The following is a 12,431-nucleotide window of genomic DNA, read 5'->3' as shown; positions in this document are numbered from 1 at the left end:
ATACAGTGAAATCTCAGTATAACCTACATCAGAAAATAATATTTATACTTTAGTTTGACAAGTACGTTATAACGAAAAAAGGAAGTTTTATCCAAGCAAAGTTATTCCACAACATATCTTATCTTTCATTTATTACAGACATGTTTACAATCCATATAAAATTTAACAAACTCAAGAAACCCTCTATGCTTATACAAAAAGTATAAGTAATATACATATTGCTCAATTTTTAAATTATAACACGGAGAATTTATTCAGATTAAAGAAAATGTTAGCTACAACAATACACATGGTACACAGTACAATCAACAAAATTTGAAGAATTTCTTAACTTTAGTTTGGTTTGTTTTTTCTAATAATTTATCTTCTACGAACTGTTAAGTTCACCGAATGTCTATAAAATCAGTAACCCTACCTAGAAACAATGTAGGACGAAGATTATAATTCTCTGGTCGGCAGGAAAAGGCACAAGTCAAAAAAATTAATTTTTCAGGAGAGACTTTCTTTTTAATATACTTTTAACTGAATATAAGTATAATAATGAAATTCATGTATGTTGGTTAAAGTAAAGACCCTTTTCAATTAAAAATACAAGAAATTTTATTATTTCAAAAGTTAGAAAAAATACTAAACTTATGTGACTAGGTACAACAGAAAAATCGACTTTTTTGACTTATGTGTCTTTTCCCGCCAACCAAAGATATGTTTGCAAAGGGCTATACTTCACAAACATACATACATACATACAGTATTATATTTCCAACCATCATGTTCAAAATAAAACACAAAAACACATGCAACCAACAACAGATGAAATAAAGTTGAAGTTAAAAATATATATATATATATATATATATATATACACACACACAGTAGATATCAACTTAAAAAATGTTCGTATGTAATAATTAGGGCTAGGATTTTGATGACTTATAAATAATGAAAAAATGTCCTAAAAACAATGCATTTATGACCTAAAAATCTTAAAAAAATGCTTTTAAAATGCCATAAAAATTGATCTTACATAATTGGCTTAGTAGGAATATTAATATTTAGACTAGTAATTAAATTAAATTATAGTACCAACATTCAAGTTTATTTAATTATACATAATTTTACTAAGTAGTACACTTTAATTAATTATTTTATCTGATGTAGTTCCATGTAATCCACCACAAGGCCACTCCTATCCGGAATTTGCAGGTATAGAGGAAGGGGTAGTTGGACTGACCCATTATATGGGGGTGTACTACGTTAAAATGACAGTATTTGTGTAGAAAAACGATTAAAATAATACATGTAATAATGGGTATTAATGAACAAAATATGTAGAGAAAATATCAAAGGAAATAAATAATATTTTACATTAATAATGGGGATTTATGGCCAAAATTAAATGAAAATACCCCAAATATGACCGAATAAAACAAAAAATGCTCTTATGAGTTGTAAGAGGCAAAAAATGCAAAAAAATGCCCTAACAAATGTGTCTTAAAACACTCAGTTTATCACATAACATATAAATACTATAGCAGCTATGTTTCTGGCTTACTAGAAAAAAGATGCAATTTCATCAAAATCCTAGCTCTAGTAATAATGAAATGATCACAAATAAGGGTACCGGTTAATGTAAAAATGGAATATCTTTGCATTATAATTTATGGGATTTTAGTGGGGGATTTTATTATCATCATCATCATCATCATCATCATCATCTTCCTAACAGGTGATAGTCCTAGAAGGACTGTTCTGCTCTACAAAAGTTTTCCCGCCATCTCTTCACAGGATGACACAATGATTTTTTCCTTGTTGGTCTGTAGTTCAGATTGCTTGAGGAATCCTTGTTTTAGGCATACGCTTGACATGGTGAAGCCAGTTGCCTTGATATTGATGAATATACTGCAGTACAGATTACATTCCCAATTCTTGTAGGATGTCTTTATTTTTTTTTATGATCCCAGTTAGTGTATCCTGCTGTTCAGCGCATGAACTTCATTTCACTGGCAGTAATTCTATTTTCGTTTTTTCGTAAGGTCCAAGCTTCGCTGCCATAACAGAGGACAGATCTTGCTAAGGTCTTGTACAGAAAAGTGCGGGTATGTTTCTGAACTAAAGACAGCTTCATTATACTGCTGATAATGCCTGCAGATTTATTGAATTTAAAAACTTTTTGTGAGATATCTAGATGAGGTAGAAAGGAAAGCTTGAAATCAAGGTAAAAGAATTTATTAACCCTTTCTAAAATGTTACCATTTATACAAATTTTGCTTCATACAGGTTCTTTGCCGCAGAATGCCATTATTTTTGTTTTTATTTTTCCCGTAGATATTTCCATCTAATATTTATCAGCCATTAATTTTAAACTATCGACTGTAAATCATCTTCTGAAGTGGCTAGTAGAACCAAATCATCTGCAAAAGTCATTACGTCCAGACACAAATTTCGATTTATAGTTACATGATCATATCTCGAGTTTCTAACTTCCCGTACTATTGCATTCATATAAAAATTGAATAAGAGGGGTGAGAGAGGACATCCTTGTTTGATACCGGTAAAAATTTCCAACCAATCAGACATTTTCTTATCAATTTTGATAGAAATGAAAGTTTCTTCATATAGATTAAAAATATTTTCAATTATTTGTTGTGGACTATTATCACACACTAGTATTTCTGTAAGTTTGTTGTGGTTTACATGATCAAAAGCTTTCTTGAGATCAATGCAGTATATGTTTCTATATTAAATTCCCGATGTTTCTCTATCAGAAGTTTGATTGTGAAGTATCCATCACAGCATGATCTCCCTTTCCTAAATCCATTCTGTTCTCCTAATATGTTCTTATAATCCTCATCATCGTCAACATTTCACAGTTTAAGCCATCAAGGCTCATTACAGTCTCATAGGTTTTAGTCAAAAAGTTGTATCTACTTTTTTTATTATTATTATGTTGGAGAAAATTTTACAACCAGTATTTAATAAACTAATTCCTCTGTAATTATTACAGTCATTTCTGTTTCCTTTCTTAAAGATTGTTATCACTACAGAAAATTTAAAAGTCTAAATAAAAATGGTTGATTTGCATGTTTGAAGAGTTCAATGTTTATAGAGTCATTGCCTGGTGCTTTATTGCTCTTCATATTTTTAAGTACTGTTAAAATTTTCTGAAATGAGATGGGTTCTCTGTCAGAATTTTGTGAGTATTGTAGCATAGGAAGAAAAGTATCCTGGCACCATAAATTCTGATAACATTTTAACCATAAATTTTTTGGGAATTGTATTAATTCGAGCAGTCTCTTCAACTTCGTTGCTCATAAAATTAAATTTTGTGAGGGTTTTAAAATACGTATGTAAGTATAGTACACTAAACTCAAGTCCGTTATATTGAGATAATAATGTATTTTAATTTGAATTTATTTGCAGTCTAAGAACACAAGTGCAATCGGTCAAAATACTTAAGACAATGATATATAAGAAACAAAGAAAGAGAACAAAAAAAAAAGAAAGAAGTAAATAAACACAGAAGAAAAAACGACGATCAGAAAAAAAAATGTTCTGATACATGAAAGGAAGAAGAAAAGATAGGAAAGAATAAAAAAAAGGAACAAAAAAAAACTGAAAAGAGAAAATTTTGAAAGACAAGAAGAAATAAATAAACAAAGACTACGACTTAAAACTTTTTTATAACTGAAAAAAAAGGAAGAAATAATAAACAGGAAAGAAGAGAAAAGGTAAGAGAGAACAAAACAGAATGACAGAAAATAAATAAAGAAAAGCACGAGAAAAAATTATTCTATTTCACTCATACAGTCATTCATGAATGATAAAAAAAACCTGTTGAATTTCAACCACTCAGAGTTGTATAGGACAACGCATACTTTAATCACAATACAAATTATCGCACTTAATTGGCAGTTGGTAAGACATACTGTGTAGCCTAATAGAAATACCTGAACAATATTACAGTGTTCAGTTAACTATAGTTTCAATTATGTTGCCAAAGAAGACACAAACAAAAATCATGAAAAAAGAGAGAGAGAGAGAGAGAGAGAGAGAGAGAGAGAAAGAGAGAGAGAGAGAAAGAAAGAAAGAAGTTACATGTCGAGGAAGACCCAATTTACTATATCATTATACAGTGGCGGCTTCTCAAGCGGGTTGCAGGTTTGTACACCCCCCAGTAATGTTCCTAATCTCCCGGCTTTGTTACTATTAAAAATATATATATATATTTTTTTTCTTTTTTACAATTTTCATTCATGACTATCTGAAGCTGGCGTCTTGTTTTGTACGTCTGCAGGAGCCTTCGAGCCTCTTGGTTTGCAAAGATGTTGAAAACCTAGGGAAGGTAGTTTATAGAGATCTTCGGCTAGTGCGGGGACAGGGGGTTAGAGGCGTGGTCTACTGCTTTCCTCATTGAGAACGGTTTGTTGCACTCCCTGACATGGACACCAACGTCAGTGCAGAAGAAACTAAATTCACTGGGAAAGTATCTGTTTCAACTAGACATTTGTCCGAAGTAATAAGCATGAAAAATGTATTCATTCGGCTTGTGCAACGAACAGTCGCATATTTCGCATATTACTTTCTCAATCTGCATCCACACAAATGGCACAATACATAAAGGAGCTTGTATTTTGCTTTAAAGTTGTAAGAGTTGTCATTCTGACAATAAGTGCTGCTATCTCCCAACAGCCTACGAAAGCTGCATTTGAATGTTATGAACGAAAACGTTGCACTTGGTACTTGATAGCATTCTGATGACGATTCTGTGCTCAAATGTTTTTCATGAGGGTAAATCACAATACAGAGAGCTCCATCCACGACCCCGTCCACTTTTGGACTTTCTGTATAAGTAGGTATGCTTGTATTTAGTCATTTTACTTATTAATTGCATATAAATAAGCTTTATATGTATACGCCCTCAGGTATACACGGTTTTAAACTTTAGAGTAAAGTATGTTTAACTCCTCTTCGATATCCATTGTGCACCACCATATTTTCAAACCACCAGCCGCCACTGTCAGTATAAAAACTGAATGAAAATTCACGTTTAAATTCAATAGAAACCAGCAATTATTGTCATGTAAAAAACAATCGAAATATTTCAAACAACTGGTGCATCCTTTGACTTTTAAATTATGGTTTTAAGAATATCTAATAAAATTCCCCGTCATCTGTTTTTATGAGCAAGGGTGAATTTAAAAGAACAGTCTGCGGTTGGCTTATACATAAATCTTTTTATAATATTAGTGAATTTTTTAATGCTACTGAATATAATAATTAGTCAATTTTAAGATAATGTATATTTATTTGTAATTTTTACTTTGGACTAAGTTTAAAAGACTTCGTGTACAATAGAAATACTCTTTAATCCACAATTGCTCTATAATAATTTTGCCATTCACTCTATTACCTCTGAAGATGTCTCTCTCTTCGAAGAGCCTCTTCTTGCATGTATTCCTGTCTCATTCTTTCCCTCTGCAGTTCTGCTCTGCGTGCAATTGCAGCTTCTTCCTCCTCATCTTTCTTTTGTTTTTCAGCTTCTAAGCGACGTTTTTCTTCTATTTGTTTGCGTAATTCTTCTTGGTAAGCCTCTCGTCTGCGGCGAAATTCTGGTGCTTGTTCCATAGTCTGCAAACAAAGAAGGGCAGCACTGCTACTTACAGACCTGTTACTAAATCTACATATTACTCTGTGAAAATACTTATTAAATCTACATACTTAGACTTCAACAAACAAAATTTGATAACACAATCTCAAGGGAAAAAATGGAACTCTCTGCATCAAAATCCACAGTTAATTCCCGATTTACCACAAAAATCGTCTGTAGCTGCATTTAGATTGGCAACAGGCCATGATTGTTTGGCCAAAAACCTGCATAGAATTGGAATATATCAGTCCCTAACTGCCCATTGTGCAACTCAAACCAAGAAATGGATTCGGAACACCTCAAAATCTGTGCTTCAGTGGCTGATCATGATAATATCTTTGAAAAATTTGGAGTGCAAGAGGTCAAATGACTTTATTTTCAAACGCCTGGCATTAGAAAACAACAACAACAACAACTTTCTACAAGATCTCAACTTTAAGTCCCTTTTGTGAGAAGTAACACTTCATCTACCCTTCGTTCTCTGTCTCAAAATATTTCTGAAGGTATCACTTATATTCTAATAAAATATTTTACTATTATTCTAAATGAACCCTCATGACTATACCTTAATAGTTAAAAAAATTATCACTATGTTTAACACATTATGGATAACACACTTTTCACAGAATTTTTAACATCTGTACTTTTCATATTAAAACAAAATCTACGTCATGAGAGCCCATGATGGGCCAAGACCGACCAACCAGCCAAATGCTGGTCTCACGTCCACATGCTTCAGCAGAGGTGAACAACAAACCAACTAGAATAGAAGTATTGTGTGATTAGCATGATGATCCCCCCCTCCCCGTCATTATAGATAGTTTTGTAGACAGATTTTGCTACCTACTGTTGCTTCTCAAATTCATCATGATGCTAGTGGCCACCGGTCCCATACACTGGCAAAGATTTCATTAGAAAATCCCTTTCCCATGAGAACATGAAGAAGCATGCATTCTGTAACGTGAGTCCTAGGAATGATAGACCACAAAGATACAGCACAGCACGTACTTTTCTTATATTTGCATATAATAATAAATATGTAAACTACGCAAATATATGTAACATTCTCACCATGTCAAAACCTCCAGGACGGATTGGAGGTCCCTGCAGGAAACTGGGGCTGTAACTTTCACTAAATTCTGCCATTTTCCTCTCCCTCGGACTGAGAGGTAGATACGATGAAGGCTGTGGAAGAGTGGCAATTCCAGTATCTGTTACTGGAGTAATATCGTACTTGGGAGCCCTCAGACCACCACAAGATGTTTGAGTATACATGTTCGTGATGTAAGGTGATGGATTTGAAATCATAGAAATCTCTCCACCTGGTGTCTGTGTGGCTGCAGCCATAGGAGTTATGCTTCCACTATGTACATAGTTATATCCAGCATCATGAATGTAACCCGTAATCTGGAAAGAAATGCAAACATTTACGATGTGATGAAAGTAATCTGAGATTGAATTTAGTGAAGATACAGCTTTATATATACATAAACAAGTTTAAAAATTGTCGTACGTAATGATGAAATGATTAGGGTTACCAGATTATTTTAATGAAATGTAGAACATAAGGCATCACTCATGAGGCAACTAAGCCATGAGATACTGTGATAGAGTGGCCAGAATTTTGGAAAATTAAACGTCAGAATCTAAAATGCAATCAAATGTTTGTATCATCATGGAGATTTCGTATTTCTTAAAATATTCAAACACACAAAGAAGAATAATTGTCAATGAACCTAATCAATTATACTATTTATACTTTTCAGAAGAACTAATAATATGCAAAACATCAGGTTTTTAAAATATAACCATGAAACTCTGCACAACTGAACTTCTTAAAATTTAATTTTCGTGTTAAAATAATAATTTGCAGATTCAGTCTCAAACTAAATTTCGTTATAAATAGCCCATTTACTCGTAAAAAAAAAAATGACTGTAGTAACAGGGTAGCCCACGTGGGTCGATTAACACTAAAATATAAAAAAAGATTTTTCTTTGTACATTGGCATTATAAACAGTTATTATCATTAATCAAAATCCTGCATAATCTACCACATTTTAAACTAGTGTCGTAAAAATATTATCATGCCAACTAAAACGTCAAAGTTAAGATTATGAAACGATTTGTCATGCTATTATATATATATTGTAAATTCTTATACTAAACAACAATGTAATTTTATTATCTCAACAATAATTATCACTCTCTAAAATTTAATTTCACTCCCGTCAACAATGGGATTTGCTCTCCGCACAGCAACACAGCGTTCGTTATTGCACTCCACAAACGACAATGACAATTTACTTGGACTATTAACAACAATGAACTGTTAATCTTAACTAATATTCACAAAGCACTATTTACAACACAGAACTGTCAGTTCTCAGTTCACAGCTCGTTTGTCTTGGCTAGTTTTTCTAGCTCAGTCACACGCGTTCACAGAATCTCGAACCCCAGACCTTTAGAGACGATCCGCTGCACTTCGAACTCAGGTCCCCCAACCGCGGTCCACTACACTCGAACTCCGGGATTCAGGCACCACAGTTATGGACACAACTCAAGTCGCGCTCTGGTCTCGAAGCTGGCTTCACTGCTACACAAGACTGTCTGACTTTAACAACACTGGCTTACTGACGGGCTGAATGACTCGCGTTCACTTGCGCGTTGTATTTATAACTAAGCCATAGTTTCTCGAGAGTTCGGGCCGGTCGACAGATGCCTAGAAGATAACGGATATCCAGACTTCTCTGGATCTTTCTCCTCAGTCACCAGCTGCTTTACTTTCCCCTCTCTGCCGCGTGTCGCAACCTCCTCTCTCCTCTCCCCGCCGCGCGCCGTCCCCCAGTGCTCCGTGGAGCCCATGTCGACTCACGCGCGACCTGCTCTCTTGCGGGACGCTGGTCGTGAGTTCAAATCTCACGTCGCTGTCACAATATACACAATATATATATATATATATATATATATATATATATATATATATATGGTGAGTTGCAGCTAGTTCCGTTCTTTCCCGAGATGCCAATCCATTTTAAAGCTAATGAATGTGTTTGTTCTCCAAAGATTCAAGATTTTTTTTATAAATTCCCTCCAGACAGAAGGTTAAAATAACGGGGCAATTCTGGGATTTTTCGGACATCTGGTAACTCTAGATCACAAATAATAATAATCTATGCATTGTAATGTATGAGATTTTAATGGGGATTTAAAATATGCATGTAAAACAAAAATATATTAAACTGAAGTTCGATATATTGAGACTCTAATAACCTTGATCTTACAGCAATTGTTTTATTTTGCTTGTAGACCATTTTAATGATGCAGTACTAGTTCGTGCCTTGCCACATCGCACTTGAAAGTATTCCCAGTATTCTACATTATTCCTTCAATCACAACCATCGTTTGCTATTTGCATTGCTGACAACAGGATTAAAAATACAATGAACAGACTTTGTGTGTACAAGACACACCAAAACCTACATACCTGTAAATCTGTCTGAGTGCCGGCTGAACACTTATTGTTCATAGAGATCCTATATCTGAACTCTGATGATTCATGATTTTGTTCATTAAATCTAGCAGGCACTGAATCCTTCACATTTTGACGGGCTTGAGCCATCTGTTCTAGATATTCTCGCTTCTTTCGCTCTAGTATTTGACGACGCTTCTCTTCATATTCTCCTAGTCCCAGAAGAGTTTTTCCAGGTGATAGAAGTCCAGGATTCTGTGGAGAATATTCTCCAAATCGCACCATTGGTTCTGCCTGTAAGTGAATGTAAAACTTGACTAAACATTTAATATTTTGTACAACATAACAAAGCCTTTATAACTCAGCTCTATAATAGAATCACAGACCAATAGATAAATAGGAAAGGTTTTACACAAATTTAAAAATAGAGAGACTTCCAAAAAATATTTTTGTATCACTACACACCCACTGATGGCAGAAAGGTATAATTGTCTCATTACATAAAAAGGGGGGGGGGGACAAAATAAAATGTGAAAACTTGAAACTATAGAAATATTAACTTTTATGTGTCATTGTTTCAAAATTTTTTGGAGAAAATGAATTAATTTTGAAAAATATACTTTGAGAAGAACGACATGTTTTCAGGAACAGAAGATCAAAGTGGATTTAATATTCTGTTCGAAAAGAAATGGGAATGTGGACAAGATTTATACATAGTCTTTAGAGACTTTGAGAAAATATATGATCATATAAACTGTGCAAAAATATCTGATGCTTTAAAAATTTTACAAGTTCCAAAGATATTAATTGAAAAAAATAAATAAATAAATAAAAAAACATAAGAAACAAGTGAAAATTTATCACGATACTAGTAAGAACGACAAACTAGTCCAAAACAAATGCAAGAGTAATACAAGGGAGTGGTCTGTCATAGTTTTATTCAATATAGTAATGGACGAAAATATGAATAAATTTGTAGGTGAAGGCAGAAAACCAGATATAAAACTCTAATTTTTTAGTCGGTTATTTTACGATGCTTTATCAACTGCCATCTTTATCAAGCATCTGAACGAGATGAAGGCGATAATGCCAGTGAAATGAGTTACAGTGTTGCCGCGACCTACTCACGAAAATCAGGAAAAAAAATCATGGAAAAAAACAGGAGATAACAGTAGATCAATTAACGATTAATTTCATCATTCTATTATATTAATTACAAAACAATGTATACTATAAAAAGGTGATACTGTTGTATTATTATTCAATATATCCCCACCACTGAAATGAACAATTTTGCTAATGTAACTACAGCCATCTCTAGTCAATTTATGTAACCAAGTCCATCAACACGTGCAACAATATACAAAAGTGCTCCATAATATTGATCAACAAATTATGTTCTGCTACAAAAACAGATTGGTCTCACTTCTGCTTCTCTCGCCTGAGTGTTTATTATTTTCTCTCGCCATAGTATTTATTTTTGTAAAATCACTCGTAAAACCCGATTGTTTTTTGTCCTAAAGTGTCTGATCTTTTCAAATGCTTCGTGTTTCCGCATGCATTTCCAAACTTGTTTTTCCTCTTATGTGTGGAAGAGGACTGATGCACCAAAATTTAAGTGATTCTACATGTTATATATATATATATATACCTCAAATCTTCTAATACAATTTTCCTTCGATGGAGCACTTTAAGCAGGAAAAAAATAGTCTTTGCCCAATGTTTACAGCACTCTATTGCAGTAACGGCCTGGGAGAAATGATTGATTGCTATACAAGTAGATACGTAAAAATAATCTTAATAGTACTTACGGTATTGATTCTTTTTTTACAAATTAAACCGTTTAGTCATGAATTAAATGGAATAATTGCGAAAATCGTTTAAATAAATCTTTCAGCTCAGCGGACTGCTGCGTGTCACTGACTGAGTACAGCTGAGGAGGAGGGGAAGGTAAGGAGTGCAGGCCATGCAGGGAGAGAGAGAGTGTGTGTGTGTTTGTGTAGTTGCGAGCGTATTGAAAATCCGAACATAGTACCATGGTGACTTTAGCATGCCCAAAAGGCAGGAGAAATTCGGACTTTTGACAAAGAAATCAGTAGAGCAATAGAGTCCATGGAAAAACAGGAACTCTCCTGCTAAATCAGTAGGTATGGCAACACTGATGAGTTACCTAGCATTTGCTCTTAGCAAGTTGAGGGAAAAAATCTCAACTAGATAACTTGTCCCAAACAGAATTTAAACCCAGGCCCGCTCATTTCACGGTCAAGCATGCTAACCATTACTCCACAGCGGTGGGCCTCAAACTCTAATATTATGTAGATGACTGATATGGGGATATTCAGGAAATGACACAGAAAGCGGACTTGAATAATGAAATTCAATTGCAGAATAATACGATTTGAAGGTAGAGAAAACAATTATGAAAATATCAAGGGTATAGAATGAAGATAAATGTCAGGTATAAACTTAAAACAAGTCGAGTTTACATAAACATGCTCAGAAACAAATAATTCAAATGGAAAAACTCAGAACAAAATTAGTAAAAGAATATAGGGAAGTTCAAAAGTTCAACTGTATGCAACATCATTACACAATTTGACTTTGAGCAAAGATATACAGGGATCAGGAGACATGCTTTACACCATACTGTAACATACCCACAGTACTCACTGAGTATTTAAAAAAAATTATTAAACATTATTATGAACTGGATTTACAACTTTATTTATTTTTGTATTCACGAAATACGGAATATACTCATCTTAAAAGCACCATTTTCAACTTTTCTTCTATGCAGACTATAAACATAGGCGCTCGCTTACCAGAATGGATTTGTTTGGCATGTTCGAATTTTTACTATAGTATTGCTCACTTGTCTGCATTTCCGAATTGATCATCTAATAGTATTATTTACCGCTACTGTTTCCTTGCAGTGTTCTAGACTGGAAATAAAATGGATAGCTCTGGGGAGGATGTATTTTTAATTGCGTTAGATTTAAAAGAAGAAATAATAAAATAAGCTTCACATCATCCATTTTCATTTATCCCTTCAATATTACCGCGATTGGAGGCCTTGCACTTGTCATGAATTTCTTTATTTCAGTCTCGAGCCTGGCTCTTACAGTAGTAGCTAGAAAGATTTTTGTGCGAGATCGTGCATATTTGCTTGGTTTCCGCACAAAATCAATCCGCGGTAAGTCTAAAATTCCACATTCAGTATTCCTAACCTAACACACATAATTTCCCTCTTCTTACTGCTTAAGTGACATATTGATTTTACTGCTTTAGGCTTTTAACATATTATTTTTAGAGAC

General features: G+C 33.8%; 1 protein-coding gene across 4 annotated transcripts in view; it reads right to left on the bottom strand.

Moving 5' to 3' along the window:
- LOC138692598 (centrosome and spindle pole associated protein 1-like) overlaps positions 1-12,431 on the bottom strand; it is a 66,261-nt gene that overhangs the window by 26,048 nt on the left and 27,782 nt on the right. For all 4 annotated transcript variants that reach the window (XR_011330086.1, XM_069815620.1, XM_069815611.1 and 1 more), the window contains 3 exons: positions 9,133-9,411; positions 6,719-7,054; positions 5,411-5,628 (listed from right to left, as the gene is read on the bottom strand). Coding sequence is in view for 3 of the 4 variants with exons in the window: in XM_069815620.1 (XP_069671721.1) it covers positions 5,411-5,628; positions 6,719-7,054; positions 9,133-9,411 (833 nt within the window). In the remaining variant the exon portion in view is untranslated. The remainder of the gene's footprint in view (positions 1-5,410; positions 5,629-6,718; positions 7,055-9,132; positions 9,412-12,431) is intronic.

This window comes from Periplaneta americana, chromosome 2, assembly GCF_040183065.1.
Source record: "Periplaneta americana isolate PAMFEO1 chromosome 2, P.americana_PAMFEO1_priV1, whole genome shotgun sequence".
Taxonomy (NCBI): Eukaryota; Metazoa; Arthropoda; class Insecta; order Blattodea; family Blattidae; genus Periplaneta; species Periplaneta americana.
The sequence above is the reverse complement of the archived record's forward strand: the minus strand, read 5'-3'. Positions and strand labels throughout refer to the sequence as shown.